Source organism: Capsicum annuum, chromosome 9 (assembly GCF_002878395.1).
Source record: "Capsicum annuum cultivar UCD-10X-F1 chromosome 9, UCD10Xv1.1, whole genome shotgun sequence".
Lineage (NCBI taxonomy): Eukaryota > Viridiplantae > Streptophyta > Magnoliopsida > Solanales > Solanaceae > Capsicum > Capsicum annuum.
Genome location: NC_061119.1, coordinates 217,066,024 through 217,092,172, shown reverse-complemented (window position 1 = coordinate 217,092,172; position 26,149 = coordinate 217,066,024). Strand labels below are relative to the sequence as shown.

General features: G+C 35.4%; 3 protein-coding genes across 5 annotated transcripts; 1 reads left to right on the top strand and 2 right to left on the bottom strand.

Annotated features, from left to right (window-relative positions):
- Window positions 1-1,183: 1,183 nt before the first annotated feature.
- On the bottom strand, window positions 1,184-9,133 carry LOC107840896. The gene is made up of 13 exons (XM_016684837.2): window positions 8,323-9,133; window positions 6,850-7,002; window positions 6,323-6,535; window positions 6,141-6,236; window positions 5,842-5,958; window positions 4,689-4,958; window positions 4,140-4,296; window positions 3,711-3,788; window positions 3,274-3,374; window positions 2,815-2,985; window positions 2,359-2,433; window positions 1,884-1,988; window positions 1,184-1,618 (listed from the first exon to the last, which is right to left on the bottom strand). Exons 1-13 carry the CDS (start codon window positions 8,722-8,724, stop codon window positions 1,280-1,282), a joined length of 2,277 nt encoding a protein of 758 aa, XP_016540323.2. The 5' UTR covers window positions 8,725-9,133; the 3' UTR covers window positions 1,184-1,279.
- Window positions 9,134-11,042: 1,909 nt separating this feature from the next.
- Window positions 11,043-17,945, bottom strand: LOC107840897 (protein trichome birefringence-like 16). Of its 3 annotated transcripts, XM_016684841.2 has the most exons (8): window positions 17,688-17,938; window positions 15,777-15,865; window positions 15,499-15,619; window positions 14,420-14,635; window positions 13,574-13,732; window positions 12,906-13,055; window positions 12,561-12,756; window positions 11,043-12,151 (listed from the first exon to the last, which is right to left on the bottom strand). In XM_016684841.2, exons 4-8 carry the CDS (start codon window positions 14,562-14,564, stop codon window positions 11,323-11,325), a joined length of 1,479 nt encoding a protein of 492 aa, XP_016540327.2. In that variant the 5' UTR covers window positions 14,565-14,635; window positions 15,499-15,619; window positions 15,777-15,865; window positions 17,688-17,938; the 3' UTR covers window positions 11,043-11,322. The 3 variants fall into 3 exon arrangements, with proteins under 3 accessions (XP_016540327.2, XP_016540326.2, XP_016540328.2); XM_016684840.2 differs by lacking the exon at window positions 15,499-15,619 and having other exon boundaries at window positions 17,688-17,940; XM_016684842.2 differs by lacking the exons at window positions 15,499-15,619; window positions 15,777-15,865 and having other exon boundaries at window positions 17,688-17,945.
- Window positions 17,946-20,003: 2,058 nt separating this feature from the next.
- LOC107840898 (proteasome subunit alpha type-6) lies at window positions 20,004-25,770 on the top strand. The gene is made up of 9 exons (XM_016684843.2): window positions 20,004-20,246; window positions 20,366-20,460; window positions 21,694-21,775; window positions 22,226-22,322; window positions 22,680-22,738; window positions 22,863-22,945; window positions 24,357-24,452; window positions 24,922-24,981; window positions 25,442-25,770. Exons 1-9 carry the CDS (start codon window positions 20,171-20,173, stop codon window positions 25,532-25,534), a joined length of 741 nt encoding a protein of 246 aa, XP_016540329.1. The 5' UTR covers window positions 20,004-20,170; the 3' UTR covers window positions 25,535-25,770.
- Window positions 25,771-26,149: the final 379 nt, after the last annotated feature.

Below are 26,149 nucleotides of genomic sequence, written 5' to 3'. Positions count from 1 at the left end.
TCGCTTTAATTTCCATACCTTCTTCTAATTGGACATCTGTTAATATTGCTTTAATACCATAAGCTTTTGAGATTATTTGTCTGTTTATGCTTTTTAAATTTCACTTTTCTTAATTTAATCAAAGTTCATTGCTTTAAAATTACATCTCAATAATAAAGTACATCTTTAACTACAGGTCTCAAGTATCAGCCTCGTTAGATATGGAATCGCACACCTAAAGATCGGAGCGCTTTATTCCACGATATAAGATTTTTTGACGATGACACGAATTTCAATATAAATATTAAACGCCGAATGAAAAATTTAAAAAAAATAATATATCATGGTCCTTGTTTTGCCCCCACAGTTCTTTGGTTGGTCAATAATCTGGAATATAATTACTATATTTTATGGTATCTATATTACTTGCCACTTAAGCTAGAAAATGATCAATTTTATATTAGAGATAAGCATTCAGTACTCCCGAGCTATGGTTAAAGTTGTTATAACGCACTCCCAACTTCACAGGGGTCCTATTACCCCCTGCCCCTCCGAACTCTTTTTTGGCGTATTTTTGTTACCCTTTTGTACTGATGTAGCACCTTTATTACATAAAATGGGGTCCACGTCAAAAATGCTACATTAGTGTGGTGGTAATTATTCGTAAAAAATTTCTCCATCATTAACCAGAAATCTCCAATTTGAACGGAAATGAAATTACCTACCCCAAAAGTAGGACTTCCCGATGCAAAGCTAGACTAATCAGGCTCCAAAACGAGTACAACAAAACCAATTGAGTACAATTATTTACAGATTGATAATATTCTTGACCAATTGCTTAGTAGAATAATAAAAACATGTACCTATTGACAAGTATTGTAATAAAAAAATGGATACAAAAATATGGGGAGCCAAAAAAAAAAAAAAAAAAAAAACCATGAGTATTTTCACTATCAACTAATTGTATAATCTATCATTAGTTGACACTTGACACACAACATACAACAAAAATCTTGGTGGGAAAAAAAGTTGGAAGTCTGTGTTGCTCAGGCTCTTCAAAAATGTCATCGAAGGCGTATCAGAGGCGTGTCAGATTCTTCAGAAGAAGTAGTGTATATGTGTATATCTGGAGAATCTGACACTGGTGCGACGTGGAAAATGTCAACGAAGGCGTGTCAGATTCTCTAGAAGTAGTATATTTCTAGAGAATCTGACACAGGTGCGGCACGGAATTCAAAAGTGGTATATTTCTGGAGAATCTGAGACGGGTGCGGCACGGAAAACGATGAGTTGATGCAACTTATTTATGACCTTCACAACAGCAGTATTTACAACAAGCAAAGCAAACTAAACATCCCAAAGCAGCTAGACATTGTGAGAGTGCAATGGCACACTGATGATTCATCGTCGAAAATGTCCTAATGCAGCAACTGCAGCAGCAGCATAGACCACACAACTTCCCACAACAGTTAGATGTTGCTTTTGCTATAATCTCTGCTGGTTCGTCCTCTGTATCGATGGCACCAGGAGGTATATTCTCAATCGTAGCAATGAGGTTACCAAAACCGAAGCCAAGGGAGTGTAGTAATACTGTCTTCTGTACTAAGCGTTCCTCTATCTTCTCATCGGCAGAGTAAACCTGATTCAGATAACTTCGGTTACAGAAAGAAGGCGCGTGTGATGGTGAAATGTTATAGTCTTGTATCTATGCCATGTGCTGTTAACAACAAGAAGATATGCAGTGTAGTCCAACAAGTGGGGTCTGTTGAGGGTAAGATGAACGCAGATCTTACCCCTACCTTGAGAGGTCGAGAGACTCTTCCTGATAGACCCTCAGCTCAAGGAAAACGATTTCTTAAAAACACTCAAGACTTGTTTTCTTGAAAAAATGTATTCAATCATACCTTCCTCTTCGCGGTTGGCTTAATGACTTTCACTCTTTCCGTCTGCACCAATGCCATACGTGTATACTGAGAGATTACTGCATTTTGTGTACTCATTTTCGCTATCTGTCATGTGAAAACGATTTGAGAATTAAGTCAAGAATGTAAACAGTGGGTTAATATATAGGATTAGGACAACGTACCCAGTGAAATTCCACAAAGTGGAGTGCGTGGAGGGTAGAGTGTACGCAGACCTTACCTCTACCTCGTGAAGGTAGAGAGGCTGTCTCTCAAAGTCCCTCGGCTAAAGTGAAACCAATCAAAGTAGTAATGAAAAGGAAAAGCAACAGCTAAGGAAACATGGCTACTAACAGGAAAGCAATGCAGAGCGTACATGCAAGGAACAGTAACATTAGCAAAACAGCGTGATCATGTAAACATAATAAACAACATATGCTAACCGATAACAAAAGCAAGAAACCATTCATGTAACAACCTTCTGTTCGAGATCCTTTTTTTCTGTAAACCATGCCTGAGCTGTGAGTATTTCAATCTGCTGCTTCACCCTTGCCTGCGTGTTCAAAATACACGTAATGAAATCAATATTATTGAGGATCCTCTTAAACCAAGTGCATAAATTTGGAAATTGGAAGCGGAAAGCCATAAAACTCTCTCAGTCGTTCAATCAAGAAAAAAGACAGATAAACTAGACACTTCAACTCGTCTCCATTGTGTTAGTTGAACACTCCAAGTTACAAAACGGTCATCCAGACACCTCCAAAATTCATGTGCCATGTCAGTGTCGGGTGTCCATGAGACACAGTAGGAATGAGTTGGAGCGTTTTGTTGTCAGTCAAGACCAAGTTGAGGTGTTTAGATATATAGACTAGACTGACAGGAAAATCCGAAAGCCACAAAACATGCATCTGCTACTGAGTCTGCGGTGCCTTACCTTGTCGAGAGGAATTGCTTTCGACTTGAACCCTTTCAGCTCCACGGAGAATTTACTCGTGTCCGCTAGGATTCCCTTAACTTTGAGCATCTCAGGAAACACTCCTTGGTATCTTCCTGATAGGACTATCGGGCCTTTGGATGAAAGGTCTGGAATTTGAGACGGATACACCTAACACAAAATTTAACAGTTCTTTGTTACGAAAATGTATTAACATAGGTAAAACTGCAACAACATATACGGTACAATACCACAAAGTGGGGTCTGGGGAGGATAGAATGTACGTAGACCTTACCCTACCTCAGAGGTAGAGAGGCTTTTTCCGATTACATAGGTAAAACTGTATCATGTAACTATAGCAGTCTTTTGAAACGACACTGAGAGCTCGAAAAAATCATTGTTCATATTCATCATCATAGCAAGAGATATCAGTAGGATAGCATAGATTCATAAGAGCACCTCAAGTTCTTCAAGACCATCAAGGTTCTCAAAGGCAATATTTGCAAGGATGACGGACGACGCCCTGGAGAATAGCCTCTCCAATCGAACTTCAAGTGATTCTGCAAAAGCAACATCGCAAGAAATGGTTTCAGGTCACAACAGATAAGGAATTCGCACGACAAAAGCAGGTAACCTAAATCTAAGTGTTTTAGCAAAATATGACGAAAGTCTGCAACGAAACACTATCTTTTGAAACGATGTTTTTGGGACACACTCGGAAACTACACCAATCATATGACTATAGATCGATAAGGTGATTAAGTGAGTGCAGTATATTATGCAGAAACCACAAGATAGTAACCATCAAACCAGTTTAATGATAGCCCCGCCATTCAGTCATGTGATAAAAGCTTTTCGGCAACAGTTCTCAAAAGAATTACTTTGTACAGACTCACCAACATCCATAGCAGCATCATAATGGCCGCGACTCATCATTGCTAGTGTGCGGAGAAAATAATGGTTGCAGAATAATCCTGAAAGATTTTCAAATTTGAATCAGATATTGAAAAAGAACTGTACTAACAACAAATTACTCATCGCAGAGAGAGACGGAGAGAATCTGAGCACAGAGATCCGAAACAGCATGCAACCATTGGGATTAAGTTGGCTATGAAGATTGAAGAGTATCGATTATATGGTAATAAGCTAGTAATAGCCTCAACGGAAAATCCTGAAGTCCTATGTTTGTAAATGCCGATATGGTACAGTTTGAGATAATGTCACTCGGTTTTGAAACCGAAAAACAGAAAGAGCAGAGAAGAATGCAGATCATGTATCCCTACAGACAAGACTCCACTGGTTTCGAGGCTGCATATAATGTATACCTATGCCAAATGTGTAAAGTCGTGGGCACATTGTTCGGTTTTGTGTAAGATGATTCTTCATGAATTCGCAGATCTGTCTTTCATCTTCAACAGCTCCGTCTGTGATCAGAAAAACGATAGGCATGGATTCTCCCCCATTAGAAAACATACCTATGGCCTGAAAGGAAAAAAGCAATGCTATCAGTTTCGTCACAAAAATGATTTCCATTAACTACACGCAGTCCCAAACTGGTGCGGTTAAGCCATACAAACCATCATATCCATTCAGCTCTATTCAAGTCCATTTCAATCCAACACTAAATAAGGGCAGCCCGGTGCACTAAAGCTCCCGATATGCGCGGGGTTCGGGGGTGGACCGGACCACAAGGATCTATTGTATGCAGCCTCATCCAACACTAAATACTGTCTTTAAAGGCAAACTAGGATTATCTAAAGCTACTCGTTTTCTAACCGTTGCACATCACTAGAATCGATGTGTTATCACGACACCAGCATCTTACTGATAAATGATAGCGTACTACTGAAAAGTATACGAGAAGATAAGTGGACCTGTTTCAATGGATTCAAGATACTTGTACCATCGCCAGGAATAAAGTTCATGTCGATCCACTGAGTTGCATTGTCAATAGCTTCCTTGGTTGCAACCTCCAATGACGATGAAAATAGGAACTCTTCACTGTTGAAAGCTATTATATTAAACAAATCTTCGGAATCAAGTTTCGATAATGCTGCAGAGAGTGCTTGTTTGGTATCGTCAATTGGTTTTCCCTTCATACTACCACTTATATCAACAAGAAAAATCACCTCCTTCCTGAATACCTATAACAAAGTTCGAAGGAAATGAAACGAAAAGAAAAAGAGGAACCTTAAGAACCAATAACGGAAAGCAAGTCACCATATTCATCGAATGTAAGAATCTTTTCCACGTTATAAAGGCGGAGGTAAAAGTGTGGCGGAGGTAAAAGTGTGTGAAGTTGTCTTCCTGGCATGAACTCCTTCTAACGACTTATGCATTTTGTTATCATTTACAATCGGATGATCCATTAATTCAACGAGTAGAGGATTATAAATGGATCGATTTTTTTGATTCCCAGTGGAGATTAGGAATAGACGGACTTTCTATAGAACCCGTTTTATTAACATGATTTATCACTACTTTAGCGACTTTGGCAGCTTGGCCTTATGAATCAACTATGATGATCAAGAAACCTTAAACTGCAAATATTTTGTAGTTGAGTAAAGCATCTAGTACCCCCGAACTATGACCAAATTTGCTACGACAAACTCTAACTTCACGGGGGTCCTATTACCCCCGAACTAAATTTTAGCATATTTTTGTTATCCTTTTAGCTGACATGGCACCTTTGACATGGGCCCCATTTTATGTAATAAAGGTGCCACATCAGCACAGAAGGGTGACAAAAATACGCTAAACTTGAGTTCAGGAGGGTAATAGAACTCCTGTGAAGTTGGATTGTGTCGTAGCAACTTTGGCCATAGTTCGGGGAGATACTAGATGCTTATCTCTTTGTAGTTTGCTGTTCAAACATATTTTAGCTAGTTTACCACATCTTTTGACCGTAAATCGATTTCTAGATTCAACATATTGCTTAGTTTAGAAGAGTTTAGAAGATTTACTATTTCAACTTTGCTAGTAAAAACTTCTCGAGAAATGAACAAGAAGACGATGAAAAACACCAACCTTTTTACACTCCAGTGCACCCGGAAAAAGATAGCAGCTGAACATCTTTCTCTGGTCCGTGTCATGTTGTTCCGGAGATTGCAGAAGTACGCTGCCATGGTAGTTAGGACTCGAGATCTGAAAACACAGCAATGATCGATGAGAGAGTTCCTCGATCAGAACCCAAATCTTGATACGTTTCTAAGTCACTTTAACGTTGCTAAAATGAAATTGCAGCAGACATGCATATTATAAACAACAGACAGCGACATATTAACCTAGTCGACTCAGAATTTGTACTTTCGACATGAACAGCGTACCTTGTAAGTAATGACAACATCGCTGCTCGACCAGTTAAAGACATTAGCGTCATAGAACAAGCCCGACTTTCCATCTTCATCTTCATCTTCTAGCTCCTAAAATACCAATATCGAAACCACTGTTAAGAGTTACTTCATCAACCAACAAATTACAAATCGATAGAGTACTCGACAAGCTTCACCTTAAAAGGATGACTGATAGCCTTAGACGAAACCTCAATTCCCGGACCACAGTTAACGTTAAACTTTATATTTTCTTTCTTAGTTATCTTCTTTCCAGCTGGAGTCACATACTCCGGGAAACTATACGGTATGCTCAAGGTAAATTGGCCATCGCGATACAATAACTTCTGAGACCATCTCAAAGTGACCGAGATATAGGTTCCCCCATCAATCTGAAAAGGTAATTCCATTAGTAAAATGAAGAGAGAACGATCAAAAACACACCTAAAGTATCCCGATTTTTCGAGTTTCCTCCTTGAACTATCACCAAAAGTTCTGTCGAAACACACCTCAACTATCAGTCGTTCACTTTTCCTACCTGAACGACAAATGATAGTTGAGGTGTGTGTAAATATTTGCTGATAGTTCAGGTAGGAAACTCACATCAAAAGCCGGGATACCATAGGTGTGTTTTTGACTCGTAAATCCAAAATGAACAATCACAGACGAAATAAGAAAGCAAATTATATAGAAGAAAGTTAGTTACCTCTGGTATTGTAATGGTAAATATATGGGGCTTCAGAAAGCGTCCGTCTTCAATTTTGGCTATCGTTTTAGTTTCCTTCTCATCATCCTCGGCAACTAGTTTAGTACTGTATGATTTGCTCGGTAACTCAACCTCGACACCTAGAATTGAACCCTGTTAGCCAAATAATGCATCACTTGAGAAACAAACAATTAGCAATGTTTCACTTCTGTGAAACAAGAGAATCGAAAGGATTAAAAATAAACGATATAACTATTCAACGATACAACACTTCAAATTGAAATCGCAAATTCCATATCGCTAAAGAACTATACATACTTTGCCTTTAACATTCAGATGCTTTTGACTTGGGAAGCAAAATATTGTATACAACAACAACAACATACCCAGTGTATTCCCACAAAGTGGGATTCGAGGAGGGTAAAGTGTACGCAGTCTACCTCAAATGAAGTAGAGAGGTTGTTTCCGATAGACCCCCGGCTCGGGACAGATAACAGTATAACAAATAAAGAACATAAAAATAAACAACAAAATGAGATAACGCATGACTGGATAATAAAAGAAACAAGACACCGACGGAGTAATACTATATACTATCGATTCGAGATCACAAACATCATCAGAACACTACGAACAAGAAGGCGTAGATACAAACACAACACTTCTCCTTACTATTACGGACGTACTCCTATCCACTAACTCTCGCACCTAATTCACCTCCTCCACACCTTTCTATCAAGGGTCATGTCCTTCGTAACCTACAAATCTACAAAACCCCTTCGATATCCTAAATCATTATCACCGACATCTTTATCGGAAAATTAAAGTGTATAGTATCTTTTTGGAAGGAAATAAACTACAAATGCCATTCTCCTGAGAAAGAACACCTCGATGCTGAGTTGATCAAATATTTGTATCCCAATATATAATTGGGACGTGTAAGGCAACTCAGCGTCAAGATGTGTTTAGAGATTGATAGTTTACGTAGGCAAATGGAACAATGAGCAGTTAAGGTATGAAACTCACGAAAAGGCGATAGTCTAGGTATGTTTTTGACCATCAACTCTTGTAATAAGTCTATTTAGAACAACACTTCGTAATAAGTCTATTTAGAACAACACTTTACATGTATTACAAAATCGAAAAAGAGTAAAATTTTATAGGTCCCGAGAAGGGTCTAACCACAAGAATCTATTATACGCAATATTATCCTACATTTTTGCAAGACGGCTTGAACCTCGTGTCCTAAAAATAAACTAGATAAATCTTACTCCCTCCGTCACAATGGCTGATCGATTTTGACTGTATGCTACTACATGGAATCTTTTAAGTTTTTCGAGACAAAATTTACATATTTGGAAACTATGTAAAAAGTATTATAATTAACATAAAAGGCATATAAAACAATCATGATCAAAGAAAAACTCGTTTGAATCTTGAAATACGATACATAGGGTAAATTTCTGAAATTACCTGCTCTCCCATAGCAACAGCAATCCTACAATCACAACTCTTGCAAGTCATAATACAATGCAACCTCCACGATCCTTTAACAGTAACAAACGCTGTATCATAATAACAATCAGCCATAACCGAAATCTCGTTCATCTGCAAGGGGATCAAGGCAGGTGGATAACACTTGCCATGCACATGAGGTTGATAACTTGGAATATCCGGGTTATCAACCATTGCTGGATTCTCAATCACAGCATACATCATTGGGGATGTTGGAATATACGATGATTCCAACTTAGCCTTTTCCGTCGTCATCTGTTGCTTCTGTGGTGCAACTGCACGATCTTTTCCAAAATATATACGTTTCAATAGCCTTATTCCATCTTCTACTGATCTTACAAACTCTTCTTGATCAGCCATTGCAGGTAAAATATGAAAAAATGTACGTAAAAATGTATGTAAAATTCAAATATATATCTATATATATAAAGAAGAAGAAGAGGAACTTTATGAAATGTAGATTTCGTTGTTATTCCTCTTCTTCTTTTAACGTGACGGAAGAAAGAAAAACTTCTCCGTATCGCGAATCTACCTTAATGGTGTGATGTTAATATTATATAAAGTATGTTATGAACACGTAATGGCCACGGCTAACAGATTTTCTAGCCCGTCAAACAAATTTTTACTTTTGGAATTTTGACTCAAAAAAATTAAAGGAAATAACTAAATAGAGAAGGTGACTAGGTATGTTTGAGGTTGTTTTACTTTTTTTCTGTAATGGCCACGGCTAACAGGTTTTCTAGCCATGGATGTCAAACAAATTTTTACTTATGGAATTTTGACTCAAAAAAATTAAAGGACATAACTAAATAGAGAAGGTGACTAAGTATGTTTGAGGTTGTTTTACTTTTTTTCTTTTTAATTATTTGTAGTTTTCTTTTGGTTTTTTCCTCTCTAGCCGTCTTCAAAGTCAGATCAAGTTATTCTCAATAAAATTAGTGACGTAAAGAAAAAAAGTTTTTAATATACAACCTTAAATATATATACATAATAAAAATATTATTAATAATTTAAAATTATTTTTTGGTTTTTACGTATTACTTTTTTTTAAGGGAAATAGAAGATATTAAGCAATTACATTGACGTAGTAATGTTATTATTTATAAAAGGAAGGACTTTTTTTAATTAATAAAATGTTAGTTATTTGTGTGCAACGTATTCCCTTGAATATTATTATAAAAAAATTATTTATTAATACGAAGATTTGAATTATTTAAATCAAAGTTCTAATATATTTTTGATAAAAGTAGATTTCTTTTTTTTTTTAATTTAAACTTTGTACCTTTTATCTTTTACAAGCTTTAATATTATTTTAAGTGAAACTAAAATCATAAAATTCATATCAAATTTTTTGGGGCTCAAAATTTTGGAGGCGTCAAACAAACGTTTTACTAATTTGACCCTTGAGCCACCCCTGATAAAGATCTATGTACATACTATCCTCTCCAAATATACTCCCTCCATCATCGTTTTTATATGACTATAAATATTTTGGACTGACAATTATTGTAATTTATCATTTTTTTAATAGTATTTTAATATCAACGTGGATAGATTGTTCATACCATCGGAGAATTATATATTAATTAAAGAATAGCTAGTTATTGCTATTGTTATTTGTTTAGACCAAAAAAATTTATAAAATTATATGTATTTGAAAGTTTGCAATAGCAGGTTATCGCAAGCGTTTATTTATAAATGGAACATAAAATATGTAAATTATCAAATTCCACGCCTTAAGATATTTTAATACCTTGTTTATGAACAATATTTTGCACATACATAAAATATGTAAATTATCAATTCGATACCTTAAGGATATTTCAATACTTTGTTTATGAACTATGTTTTGCTCATTGGTAAAATTATCGATATAAGCATCCAGTATCTCCCAAATTATGGCCAAAATTGCTACGAAACACTGCAACTACACAAGGGTACTATTATCTTTGAATTCAATTTTAGCATATTTTTGTCACTCTTTTATGCTGACGTGACACATTTATTACATATAATGGGCACTATGTCAGCTAAAAAAATTGACAAAAAATGTCACATCAACAAAAAAAAATGACAAAAATATGCTAAAATTTAATTCAGGAGGGTAATAAAACCCCCATAAAGTTAGAGTGTCAGTAGAAAATTTGGTCATAATTCAGGAATACTAAATGCTTTACTCTAAAATTATATAAAAGTTAAAAGTAATTTAATACTCCCTCTATTTCATAATAAATGAATTGTTGGATTTTGACACACATATTAAGAAAAAATATTAAAGACATAAATTTAACACAACTTTCTATTTTTACCCCAAAAAAAGAAAAAGTTGACCTTGTAATATCTTTTCAGTTAATTGATTGTCAAATCATAAGAGCAAACTTGAAAAAAAAATTCAATGATTCACTTATTTTGAAACACCAATAAATACCCCAACAATTCACTTATTCTGAAACGGAGGGAATATTTTTCACAAAAAAAAAGAGGCAACCCGGTGCAGTAGTAAAGCTACCGCTATGTACGGTGTCCGGGGAAGAGCCCCACCACAAGAGTGTATCGTATGCAACCTTATCTTGCATTTCAACCAGAGACTGTTTCCAAGCTTCAACTCGTGACCTCCTGGTCGCATGGCAACAACTTTACCGGTCACAAATTGCAAAATTTATAAGAATCATACTTGATTAACAGATAAATAACCTTGGATAGTTTTCTCATATATCTAAATAGTACAAAAATCAAGTAGAATATATAGTATACAATCAAGGCTCTTGCATACAACTATTCTTTAGCATATAGCAGAGCAGCATCTACAGTTCCCTGTATGTGTATTAGTTCTACAAGTTGTTGGATGGTATCTCTCCGTCGACGAAAAAAACCCGCCTCACCTGACATTATTCATGTAATATTTGGCGACTCGCGTTCCTCTGATGGCAGATGAAGTCGTTTGCGAGTTAAGGTATGTCAAAGTTGAGCGAAAAGGATTTCGTTCCATGTATCCGGAACACCGGGTAAGCACCAATGCAGACAATCCTGGACTCCTGGTGTTGCTTTGATGCTGTATCGAGATATATGACCCTCGTCTCTCAGCTGAGATAAAGCCGTGATGTCCAGAAGCTTAACGGATGTGCCTCTTACAGCCCGCGCTGCATCGTAGTCACTTGATTCGTCTTGTAGAACTTCCTTCCCCTCGGAAAGTGGTGTAGTGTTGTCACAGGTACCTCCGGTGTTCCAATCTCCGTTGAAGAAATGTCTAGGGGAAATAGACCGGTAGAATGCTTTTACGTGAGGGTATTTCGGTAGCTGTGAGTTCACCCAATTGACAATACTGTGAATGGTAAAATTCTTGGCACCACCAATAGTCGCGGTCTTCTTGTTTGTATTAGGAACACCGTCTACATACATGACCCATCGGTTGGCCTTGAGTTTTCCTCTATTCCAATGATGTCCTGTGTTTAGAACAATGACATCGAGCCTCGGGAGGAAATGACTCAAAAATGCTGGAGGACGGTCGAGGTGCATGGCGTAATCGGTAGCAGGGTCGGATGGATTTATAGGTGTTAAGTCGCAGAGACTAGCAGACCAATAGTAAAGGATAGTCGTGTTGGTCTCTGGAAATCGATAAGCCCATCCATCAGGTCGCTTAGAACCACGAGATTGCACAAGACCATATTCATGCCCCACGTCACGAACATCAGGTCTATCTTTTCCACCAGTAACCATACACATAAGTGACTGAAATTGCTGTCTACCAAGCGAATCTCCGATAAACGCCAGGGTCTTGTTTTGCATCCTAGATGCACCATCAAATTTAGTGAATCACTTACATGTCGAATAACTAGATTCAGATAAGTTCGAGATCGCAATGCTAAGCAACAAGAATTAACTTACCGAAAGATGTGAGAACATAATTTTTCATAATTTGCATGTTCGTATGTGCAAGACAAGGATGGGGAACAAGCCACGAGATTTTAAAAAAAAAAAAGAGGTCTACTGTCACAGATGATACATTTCATGTTTGACATACATTTCAATATTTCGATTCAGCCAAACACCTATCTTATTAGCCTCGAAACAATAGCCGACAGCACGAAGGTAAGCATTTCATCCAGTAAATAAGGAATATTTTGCTCTTTCATAGACCACATCGGAGTTGGATTCAAGAGTCAGAAATAAAGACTTCATAAGAAAAATTACGTTACCTTTTGAGAAACTTAACACCTGTAAACTCTCCCATCTCGCAGTTTTTGGGTCGCCAACGTAACTTTTCATATTCAAAATCTGTACGTTGTGTCAAGCGGCAAGCCCACATAGATGACAACCATTGCTTGCAGCCAAATCCAGAATATAAAGGTCGGCTATCATCTATGTCCCATCTGCCTTTAGCTAAGTTGCAATCTGAAAACGCGGCTTGCCATATTATAAGAATCTCAAGAATTTGTAGACAATTTCATAGCTAAACGACATCAATTATCACGCAGACAGCAAAAATGAAAAAACAAATCAATGATTAGATAAATAAGAACAAGAAACGAAAGATAGGTTACCTCGTCTTTCCGGGGTAATTGTCAAATTTTCACTATGTTCATTGCCAGAGTTCACAAGAGTGGAAACATCAGTAAGCTGCTCTATCGAACCACTTTTTTTGTCTGAAACGTCTTTTAGATCTCCATTTTCAGTAAAGTTGGGAACAATACCTGCACTGTCGAAGAACACAATTAAAATATCAAATGGTGGAGAATAGAGATCAGCTAACTTTCCTAGTATCTCAGAGCAAAACAAAAGAGTCTGTTCACTTTAGCACGTCAAAAACAACCCCATGAAAGTAATCCATTACGATGCACTATGCAACAACAATAGCATATGCCCAGTGTGATCCCACAAGTGGGGTCTGGGTAGGGTAGAGTGTACGTAGACCTTACCCCTACCTTGGGAGGTAGAGAGGTGGTTTCCGTCTTTCCGATAGACACTCTTCTCAAGAAAAAACATATCATTTTGTGAATGCAAATCAAGTTTACCAGTCAAAAACAAGCTAGAGTACGAGTTACTTTTACGTTTACTATTGAGGAGAGGGTAGTTCTTCTTTTGTTTAAATTTGGAAGGACAAAAGCAGCCACAATTTCAAATACCGTAGAGATGTTAAAGGACTCTTCTAATTCATCAAGGTTTTTGTACTTCGGGGTGAGGAAATAATGACGTACGAAACAACACCCACCTCCTATTTCTTCGTGAGTAACCAATTCTTCAGTCACCTTAATTACTGGTGAAGAGTTGGTATAAGTAGGATATTTCTCAGATTCAAGGATAACACTGTCTACTGATTGCTCGGATCCGCTTCCTTCTCCCAAAGCGTCTTCATCTTTCACTCTAAGATCTGCCAGAGAAGAGAGTATAAATAAGTAATTCAACAGGATCCCGCAACATGTCCACCAAAGGGTTGAGTCCTAACTCCCAATTCGGAGTAGTGCCTTCATTACTTAAAAAGTAGTTGCGGAATATACACAAACTCGACCATTCTTTTAGGAGATAAATAGTTGAGAACTAAAAAACTACGGTTTAGCAAAATGCGGCTAGATCAATAAGGTCAGCAGTGTATCCACCATAAAGTAAGATGAATGTGGTAAAGATCCAACCATACCATTTGACAAAAGGTGTATGTATTAGAGATTCCATGTCCGCCAAGTAATAACGTATCCTAAACTCTCGTAAAAAAATGAGGCGTATTCACTTCGAATGTTACTTTCCCATTTAGACAAGCTTTCTTCATAAGATATCCTCACAATAAGCCGTTGATATTAACTATACTGGTGTTCTGTGCAAACTTAAACCCATAAACGCATCTCAACTAAGAAAGACCTATTGCACTCAAAAGATATATAAAACGTTTGAATGGTTAACAAAGGACTTCTTCGTTTAGTGTGAAAATGCTCTAGCACAAACAGCAAAGAGCTCCAATGTAAAATACAACCATAATCCTTAAACTTGATAAAGATATTAACTAACACGTAATAACGAAAAAAATGAAAAGGCAGCAATGGTACATCAGAGGGTTTATACAAACCTGGAGAAAGCTGCAAGACGTGATTCTGAGGTAGTAGTGAAGAAGAAAGAAATAGGCTTTTCACATACGCCAAAAGAAGAATGGTAGCACATACGAATCCAATAAGGATGAGAGAGATCTGTGACACCTTCAAACCTCCCTTCATCCTTCAAGCTCGATGTCTGGACTTGAACTCATTCCACCACAATGGACATTGAGTTTGCTTCAGATTAACATCTGTCAATCAGTGAAAGGAAAATGTTTTGAGGTAAAAATAGAAGTGCTGTTTCGTGTAAAAAAGGTGCAGTTAGAGATTCACACGCACAAATCTTGATATGGACCATAAAACCAGACATTTATAGATCGTAGAAAGTCACCTTTGACAGATAATAACGGAAACTATTGTATGCTCTCAAATAATGAAGTAAGCATCTTTAAGAAACGGCAATCAAATAGTACTCTGATCAATCAAAAAGAGCTGTCCTCCATAAGCTTCCTTCTCTAAATTTGAGAGTATAACAACAAAGGCAACATAACCAGTGTAGTCCCACAATGAGAAGCAAACAGAGATAGATTTTACAATTTACGTTAATCAAGTCCAATACACCTCTAGTAAACAGGTAAAGTTGTTGCCATTTGACCAGGAGGTCACGGATTCAAGCCTTGGGAAACAACCTCTGGCAGAAATGCAAGGTAAGGCTGCGTACGATACACCTTGTAGTGGGGCCCTTCTCCGGACCCTGCGCATAGCGGGAGCTTTAGTGCACCCGCTGCCCTTTTACATTAATCAAGTCCAAGCACAACAAAAATCATCCAATACTTAAAGGCCATTGCTATTTAGAGTCTACGACCCTTTCTAGCTCCTTCACTTTATGATGAAAAACCAGCATCCTGCCTTCACCCGTTATTTCAATCAATATCTTTCTGTACAGTTCAACACGACCTCTAATAAAGGTTCAGTAACAACCAATAAGAATTGAAAGTTTCCATGTCAAAGGTTCAGTAATTTCATGCAATACTAGATAGTTTCAGCAAAACCATGGAATGATAACGATAATACCGCTGTTTCTTCCTATTGACCACATTTAACTAAGTATTACCTCCATTCTCAAGGTCTCTGGTTCGAAATGGAGTTGCCTTTGATAAGAAGTGCTTTACTCCCTAGGGTTGGACCAAATTTTATCTTCGAACCAGAACCATCCACTTGTTATTATTTCCTACCTGACAAATCAATCCTAGTAACTAAAGCAACAACCACTGCAAATAATACTACTAGAAAACAAAAACAGTAGCTCTACCAACATGAAGGAATTATACCAACAATTTTATTAAAAGCAGATTGAGACGGGTAAGGTGCTTAAATTGAACAACAACCTACCCAGTGTGATCCCACAAGTGGAGTATGGGAAAGGCAGGATGCACGCAGATATTACCCTTACTTTGTGGGTAGAGACGAAATCCAGTACCCTGAACATGCAAATTACCACTACATCAAGGAACATAAACAACATTCATGGCACAAATCATAATCACTAGTAATAAATCTAGCAAAAGAAAAAAAACAAAGATTGCAGCTTTTTCAACATGAAGGAATGACGGCAACAATTTTATTCAGCGCACACACAAATGGAGGTGGAAACTTGAAAACCCCAAAATCTCCAAACAAGGACAGAGCTAGCCTTAGCTAAACGATTCCGCACACAGTATTTCTTTTTCAGTCCGTTTCAAAAAAGGATGTTTCTTTCCTTTTTTGTCCAACTCTTTCATTTCAACATGTTTAAGACACAAAATTAAACTAATTTTAGTATATTCTACATATCTTTAAGACCACAAGACTCAAAAGTATTCTTCTACTTTCTTAAACTCAGTGTCATGTCAAAATACAACAATCAAATCGAGACGGACGGAGTAATCTACAACCTAATAACATAAAAAGGCTAAAAATCCAAGACCATAAACTTCGAATTTCGGCTCTGCCTCCGTATTAAAATAAGCTAAAGATTGGATCTTTAAGAATGTCGAACGCAGAAAATAAATACAAACAACAACAACAACATACACAGTGTATTCCCACAAAGTGGGGTCTGGGGAGGGTAAAATATACGAAGTCCATACCACTACCACAGATGTAGAGAGGTTGTTTCCGATAGACCCTCGGCTCATGACAAATAATAGTATACCAAAAAATAAATACATATAACATAATACACTCAATTCAAGCTGCAAAAAGATTGGATCCTTAACAAATTCCAAGGCAAAAAATAAATAGTACATATATATAACATAATACACTCAATTCACAACACAAAAAAAAAATACATACAAAATAACACAGTCAATTCAAGCTGCAAAAAAGATTGGATCTTTAATAAATAGTACATAAATAACATAATACACTCAATTCACATCACAGAAAAAAATATACATATAAATTAACAGAGTCAATTCAAGCTGCAAAAAAGATTGGATCTTTAATAAATAGTACATATATAACATAATACACTCAATTCACATCACAAAATACATATAAAATAACACAGTCAATTCAAACTGCCAAAAAAAAAATGGATCTTTATTAAATAGTACATATATAACATATACACTCAATTCACATCACACAAAAAAAAAGAGAAAATGAATTGTTTCCACTCTAAACTATACACGAAATTGTTGAGACACATCCGAACTTTAGGAGGGTCCTATTATCCCTGACTATTTAAATCCATATATTTGACAACCTTAGTACCTACGTGGACCTTCAGTGTGTTAGATTCACTGATGTGCCACGTATGTGATATGTAGGCACTAAGGTTGCCAAAAATACGGTTTTAATTAGTACAGGGTAATAGGACCTCCTAAAGTTCGGGTGTGTCCCAGCAATTTCATTTTTCGTGTATAGTTCAGGCCGGAAACAGAGCATTTACTAAAAAAAAAAGTACATATAAAATAACACATCAATTCAAGCTGCAAAAAAGATTGGATCTTCAATAAATAGTACATATATAACATAATATACTCAATTCACATCACGAAAATAAATACATATAAAATAACACAGTCAATTCAAGCTGCAAAAAATATTGGATCTTTAAGAAAATTGAACACACACACATAAAAAATCTGAATTATAACAGCTAAAAAAAAAAAGGATAAATAATATTCAAGCACAAATGAACAGTTTAATGCCACATAATTCATAAACAGTATTGAGTGTTTTAGCAGATTTACATTAAAAATATATACAAATACTATATTAAATCTGAGCAAAATAAATATAGAAAATGTGTACCTCAAATTGGATAAAATTGGAGCTGGAAATGGCAAGATTTAATGATGGAGAAATAATTAAAGAAGATAAAATAATTAATTAAATTAAATTATATAATAATAATGATGATGAATTTTGGGTTTAGAGGCAAAATAAGAATTATGAGTTGGAAGAATTAAGAGAGAAAATGGAGATGTATGAAGTGGAAGAATAGTGTAATGGTAATGGAGAAAATCAAGTGGGACAAAAAAAGGAAATAGTATTCAAATATGGTTCATTATTTGTTCTATGTTTTATTGTTTTTTATAAAAATAACATAAAAACTTACTTAATTATATATTTTAATAAATTTAAAATTAAAAAAGATATATCAAAAGCTAATTATATATTTTTATAAAGAAAAAAATATATCTTTGTTAGATGTATCGAAAGTTAATTATATATCTCGACACAAGAAAATCGAGAAAAAATATTGAGAGTTATTATGTATCTTTAATTCTTTACAGAGGAAAAAAATTATATATTATCGAAAGCTAATTATATATTTTCATAGATTCAAAATTGAGTCGAGAGGTAATTATGGACCTATTTATTGTTTAGCTTCAATTTATTGCAAAATTTTGCATGTTTGCATTCTCACTCTCCCTATGTATGGTGTGTTTGGTGTCATTTTATTATAAAGATGTGTATTTTTAAGTCAAAAATAAAAAAGAGGAGTATTTTTTAGCTAAAAAAATTAATGGAGATATATTTTTCTTCGTTTCAAATAGTTCAGGAGTTTTTTTTGTTTCTCCTCGCCACCTCCCACAAGCAACAGATACCAAATAACTCTGTCAGACTAAAATAGATGGAAAGAAAACACCTGATGTTTGTTTCTGATGGGAATTGAACCAGATAGTATTTCTGGCCCCTTTCTAAATAATACATCTCATATGTTTCACTGACAGAATTATAATATTATTTATGCAATTTTTAAGTATATAACAAATTAAAAATAAAAAAATAATTACAATAAAATATAAAATAAAAAATTACTAAAATACCCTCGATCACAAGTAGACAGGTGGAAGTCAGAGTGACAATCGTCAACTCCCTGCTCACTCGCTCATGCTTATATAATGAAAGTCGACGTGACAACTATCAGCTACCTGCTCACTCACGCTCGTATAACGTAAACCGACCGACATGACAACCGACAGCTTTCTGCTCACTTATACTTTTATATAATGTAAAGAAAATAGATGATATTTGATGGTGGGATTGTGGGTGTTCAAAAGGTTCGAACATATATATTAATGCTAAAAAATTTAAGATTTTGCCTACAAACTAAAGCACTCAGTTATCTTTTCGGTTCACTAGGGTGCTTTTATACAGTACTTTTTTTATATAATTATACCTAACTAGTTTAGCCGCACGTATCTCGCCCGTGTAATATTTGATTATTTCAAATTAAATAATTTTATCAATGGCGGAGATTTTATCTAACATTTTTATATTTATTCTTAAATTTTTTAAATATTCTTAAAATCAAATTCAGTTGATTTAAAATTCTTAAACTAATGAAAAAAGAATTAGTTGTCATTAATTCTGATGATTCTAACAAGAAATGATTTTATCATAAATATATTTAATTATTTTTCAACTCTTATATATTAGGAAAAATAGTGAAAAGACGATTTTATTTAAAGCAAAAACTCTTAATTAAGAGTAAAAAATTCAAACATTATTTTTAAGTAGGTTTGTGCAAAAACCAAACCGACCGATAAACCGAACCGATAAAAATATTATTAGTTTATTGTTATTAGGTTAACGGTTTTTAATGGTTTTATAAAAAAAATTATTGGGTTATTGGTTCGGTTTGATTTTATCTTATTGGTTATTGGGTAAACTGATAACCCAATAATATATATATATATATATATTAATCAACCTGTTATTTCAATTATACAAACTCTTAATTTCTCCTAACAACATTTAGTCTAAATTTGAAGATTTTTGTAAATTAAAACACATCAAGTAAGATTTTTTATTGCAATTAGGATTCGATTTTTTTCATGTTAGTCACTACTATTTTTATGTTTGAGTATTTTCTTATCGGTTAAACCGAAAATGAATCGTTAAAGATTAAAAATCGATAAATCGAAAACTGCTAAAAAATATCTTATTGGTTTAGCATATTTAAAAAACGAAAACCAATAAATCAAATCGAACCGAACCGACCGATGCACACCTCTATTTTTAAGGTCTTTAATACTTTTAATATAATATATATAGAGAGAGAAATATAGATATAGATATAGATATAGATGTGCGTAGCCAAAATATTAGCTATAGGTCCGTCCTAACATTGGATCATCCAAACAAAGCCTAATGGAGGGGTATTTTTGGAATTTGAGTAGTCACCCAAAATAGTTCTCACTTTCTTCTTCTTCTTCTACACGAAATCTACAACTCTCTTTATACTGAAAAAAAACCCTAAATCAGCAATCAGAAGGAACACAAAAATGAGTAGAGGAAGCGGAGGAGGATACGATCGTCACATTACCATTTTCTCTCCCGAAGGTCGTCTCTTCCAAGTTGGTAAGCTTTTTTTTTGAATTTCTTAATATTTTTTTTTAATAAAAAATACTTACTTTTAACATGTGATTTTTATTCAGTTGATAGAAAAAGTAGTTTTTGTGTGTATGTGTTGTGAGCAGAATATGCTTTTAAAGCTGTGAAGGCAGCTGGAATTACATCTATTGGTGTTCGTGGGAAGGACTCTGTTTGTGTTGTTACTCAGAAGAAAGTCCCTGTAAGTCATTTGTAAATCATTAGTTTTTTCTGTGTAATTTGTACATAGCAAATTGTAAATCGTTAGTGTTTTCTGTGCAATTTGTACATAGCAATTTGTAGATCATTAGTGTTTTCTGTGCAATTTGTAAATTATTAGTGTTTTCTGTGCGATTTGTAGATCATTAGTGTTTTTATTCAGGTGAGCAAGTTGAGTTTCCTATCTAAATTATCGTGTAACTAGTTGTCAAAACATACCTCAACTATGAAACTCAAACAATTAATAGTTGAGGTATGTTTTGACAAATAGTTACGTGATAATTTAGGTAGAAAACTTGCACACCTGATGGTTCAAGTATGAGACTCAATAAACCACGATACTTTAGGTGTGTTTTTTACTATTAACTTGAGGCGGAGTCAGGATTTGAATCTTATGAGTTTGGGGTTCTAAATTAATAACTTTTATATATATATATATATATATATATATTCAAGGGATTATTTAAAGACAAATCTAAAGTTTCGACCAAAGCTGCTAAATCTTGCCGCATTCTTAACTCATATTCTAGCTCCGCCCCTCTACTCTGTTGAGAGACTTGTACATCAGTGTATGGGGAAGTGAGAGATTTAGAGTACGTCGAGTTTTCCAGAGCTCATAATTTAGTGTCAAAGATAAGATTTTTAGTATTTGAGTGAAATGGTCTTGAGTAAGCAAAATAGATGTGTAAGGTTCATAAAACCAACGTCTACTAGTTTGGAATTGAAGGCTTAGTTGTTTGTGATGTTACTCAGAGGAAAACCCCTGTAAGTTCCAAGTTTTTGTGCATTTGTAAATCATAAGTCCTTTTATTCTGTTGAGAGACTTGTAGGTCCGTTAAGTAGAAGTGACAGTTTTAGGGAACCTCTTGTTTTCTAGAACTCATAATTTGCGATCAAAGACAAGTTCCTTAGTATTCCAGTAGTCGGGACCAAATAAAGCAGAATGCATGTGGAGAATTCATAAAGACCACCCCAATTATCTTGGAATTGAAGCTTAGTTAATATATTTTCTATATGATCTAGGATTACTGATATAGCAAAGTTGGGGGAATTGTGAGAAAAGGAAGCCATTGTTTTGTATATATTCAGAGAGTGTTGTGGTTTGTTCTGGTACAGCCTATTTTGTTGATTATGTTTCCAATAAATTAGACTTGTAATCTTGGAAATATAGACCTGCTGTGGAGTTTGATTCATTATGTGTGTTTTGGCTGAGCAGGACAAGCTATTGGATCAGACCAGTGTATCCCATTTGTTCCCAATTACCAAGTATCTCGGACTATTGGCTACTGGCATGACAGGTTTGCAATCTTTATGGGGTTCTAGTAGACATGGAAAATAATGTTTTTAATCTTTTGTTGATAAACTACCAGTTAATAAAGATTCATCTTATATCTGTCTACCTTTTCCTCTGGAAACAAGGGAACATATCAATGTATCCTCCTTTTTGTGATAAGTGTATAATTGTTGAAAAATGTGAAAACTTTTGCACCCTAAACTTTCCTGTATGGATGCCTATTAATCTCTTTTAGCATTGTTGCTTAGCCCCAAAAGAGAATGCTTTGCTACTGAGGCTATGGTTTAATGTTTATGAACTAATTAGGGACAATTTGAGTTTTAAAAGTTATCCATTTATCGTATTTTAGGTTTATTTAGCTATGGATCATATTACTGTCAATATGTGAATATCAATGCATAGCTCCTTCCAGAACCTATGATTCTATAATTTGTTTCGACGTTTTCAATTTCAGCTGATGCAAGAACCTTGGTTCAACAAGCTCGAAATGAAGCTGCTGAGTTTCGTTTTAAATATGGATATGAAATGCCAGCAGATGTACTGTCTAAATGGTATTCCTTTTGTTTCATTGTATTCTTCTCTTTGTACCTTCCCGGTTTATAATTTAGAGTGCCATCCTCAATGGTCTTTTCTAAGAAAATAGCAAATTATTGGTATGGAAGGAGCAGCTTAGGACATCGCTTGTACGTTTTTCTCCATCAACTTTTAATTTTCGAAGCTATCAATCATTTATTTGATTCATTAGAGGAGTTAAAAAGTTTTAGAATTTTATGAATGTTCTTTAGTTGACATTCTGTAAATGCATCAGCTTGAATGCATAACAGATAAAACTACGTACATGAGAAGAATGACCAGCTTTAATTTCCCATTAATAATTGTATAATGATCTATAGAACATGTATTTTCAGGATTGCAGACAAGTCTCAGGTTTACACACAGCATGCCTATATGAGGCCCCTGGGAGTAGGTTTGTTGCTGGCCCCTTTGATCTGAAGCGTCTCTTATCCTACTTTTCTTTTTGTTGGTGAGGAAGGAGGGGGAATGCATTTCTGACTCTGCATTTTTACTCATTCCTGTTTTTTGATGCATAGTTGCTATGGTTTTGGGCATTGATGAGGAGAAAGGGCCCCAACTCTTCAAATGTGACCCTGCTGGTCATTTTTTTGGTCACAAGGTATTTGCTTAATTTGATTTTCCAATCTGAATAAAAGCTGTTAAATTTTTTTCCTGTTTATGGCCTTCTAGTGACTGCCTTTCCTAGTCATGGTTATTCAGTTGCTCGAGCTGCCATCATGCTAGTTGAATCTTGGCAGACAAATGATCAGATCTCAAATTTGCATAATTTGTTTAATCTATATAAGTCTCATAAGTTATATACACATGCATATACAGATACATAATGCATATATTTACACGTAGGGTAGAGAGGGTGGAGGAGAAAAAATGTTCTACCTACCAAGTTTCCCCTACTGAAGGAAACTGCTAATAAAAATGTGGAAGACGACTAAAAGCCATTTGATGTTCCAATACACACACACACACACACATCACAAGTAGTCACTCTTTTTTGCTTTTCTTCTTAATTCTGAAGGTCACGGCCTTGGGTGCACTAAAAGATTTGATGAACTTTACCATAGTCAAAGAATTTCTCAACAGCTAAGGAGGTTTATATATGTATTATGATTCACGAAAGATTAGGGGGCTTGAGTAATTTCAGGAATTAATCCACAAGAGCGGGTCGCTTCTTTCATTTTAGTGGTTATAAGAGTACCAATTAATTTGTGAATGTATTTTTGCAATCTAGCATAGTGTCTGAAATCTTTAGATGTCATCTTGCTTATCAGTTAATCATCTTTTATCTCTCAAATTCATCTTTCTTTCTTTTTTCACACCACTCTATCATAGCCTCTAGCCAGAGACCAAATCTTTGCCAACTGCGTTGTCCCATTGTGTTCAATCATGTCCTGGCACCCTTTGTACCTTATTGCATACTGTGCATAAGCCAATGTGTGGTATTCATATTGGGATTCGAACCCATTGACGATTTTAAGTGGCACATGAAAACTCTAATCCTGAAAATCCTATAATTCGTTCTATTAAAAAATAAGACAAGAAGAAAGATAAAATCAGAAAAAAGATAAAATCCTGTAATTCAAGGACGATTGTACTTTGGATCTGAAAACCTGATTTAAATGCTGCAAGGTAAAAACGATATTTTACTATTATTACCCACATTTTCTATACGAAATGAATGTGTTAAAATATCAATTGCTGAACATGATACAAGAAATTTATTAGTTGAAGCATACATATGAAAGGGTTTCTGGACGAGTTGAAGGAGGTAGAATCTAGACTTTACGACTCCGTGCTTTGCTTCTTTTAATGTTTAACTGTAGCTTACACTCACTCACCATAAAAGGCCCAAAAGTACGAACACCATGTCATATTAGTAATATTTAGCAAGTTTATGAGAGGATGTTACGGACTTTGAATTCCCATCCTGTGGTTCTTCTGAAGTGTTAGTACTTTCCTTGCTTGTCATCTTGTTTATGATGGTATGTATTACATTTATCGACCTTGTGCAGGCTACAAGTGCTGGATCTAAAGAGCAGGAGTCAATTAATTTCTTGGAGAAGAAAATGAAAAATAACCCTGCTTTCTCCTATGAGGAAACTGTTCAGGTAACAGGAATGAGAGTACTTGGATGTGGTTTAAGGCTTTTATTCTCCTTCTGTTGTTTTGTTCCTCACTGCATATACTAGCAAAGGACTGCACAATTTCCCATCTTGTTGTGTAATTGACCAAAAATTTTAGTATAAGACTGTTACGGTTAATGTAAGATATTAGAGTTGATATATACCTCCTAATAAAATCTAGAAGTGGCTTTCTTTTCCATGTACTGGCTTAGGTAAATGGATTCTTTTGTTAAAGCCTTAGAAATCTTAATTTGGCTAGTGCTTATAGTTTTGCAGATGTTTGAAATAAATTGTACAAGCTATACATTTGATTGAGAACGATTCAATTTTATTTGTGAAGTTTCAGTATATCGTGTTCATGTAATTTTTAGAATTCTGTCTATATGAGGTTTTGATGTTAAAAAGTTAGGAGAATGCACTTCAGTGTTGCTGATACATTATTTTTGTTCTGTAGACTACAATTTCTGCTCTTCAATCTGTTCTGCAAGAGGATTTCAAGGCCAGTGAAATTGAGGTAATTTGTTTCTTTCCACAATACACATATTATCCGCCATTAATAGTGCAGTTATTATTGCCTGTGTTGATCACCACTTGAGCAGAGAAGAAAAAGGGGGAAGGGGAAGGAGCGCAGTGCTTTTTGCTGTTCTTGGTTTTCTTCAAAGGAATCATTTCTTTTTCTTGTTTGGGGATTGATTTAGAAGTACTTGAGTCGCACCTCGGAATGGTTACCATCACAGGTCATGCGATACATATTCCATTAGATAGTGTAGTTGCTTAATCTTCGTATAACTAGCTACTAGACAATAGAATGAGACCTCTTTATCACACTAACTGATTCCACTTTCGTTGTCTTAGTGAATCATAGTGCTGCCTAGGATGTGCAACTGCATTGCTTCGTATCATATTATCGTTCGTAGTGCTGCTTAGGATGTGTTGCATTGCTTCGTATCATAATATCGTTTGGTCTTTGATAGGTTGGAGTTGTGAGGAAGGAAGATCCCGTCTTTAGAGTGTTATCTACTGAGGAAATCGACGAGCACTTAACAGCCATCAGCGAGCGTGACTGATTAGCCACGGGATAACAGTCTGTTTTCAGTTAGAAATGTATGTTTGCGCTATCTCGACTTGCAAAAGATCCCGTTTGATTGTCAGTTGGTGGGAATAGACAGAATCCTTCTGCATATGTTGATACTGAGTTTCTAATCGTTGAATGTAACATTTCTTGGGATCTTCTTAGTTTCAACAAAAATGTTTGAATGCCTACTGCCTGGGATTATATTTAAATTTTACGTTGAGCGTTTCACATCTTATTCTTCGATTCTAGTATTACTTTGTTTCCTTGCTTCAATGGTCGTATTGTTTGTTGTTGCTACTCTTCGATACTGTATTTGCTTCACATACTTGATTTCACATCTTATTCTTCGATTTTAGTATTACTTTGTTTCCTTGCTTCAATTGTCGTATTGTTTGTTGTTGCTACTCTTTGATACTGTACTTGCTTTACATACTTGATTGTATGATATGCTTTACTTGAGTCAAGGGTCTATTGGAAACAATCTCTCTATATTCACAAGGTAGGGTTATGGTTGCATATATACCACCCTTCCCCGACTGTACTTGTGGGATTACTCTGGGTATGTTTGCGAGGTGGGGGTATGCTGTTTATATTATATCCGTTGTGT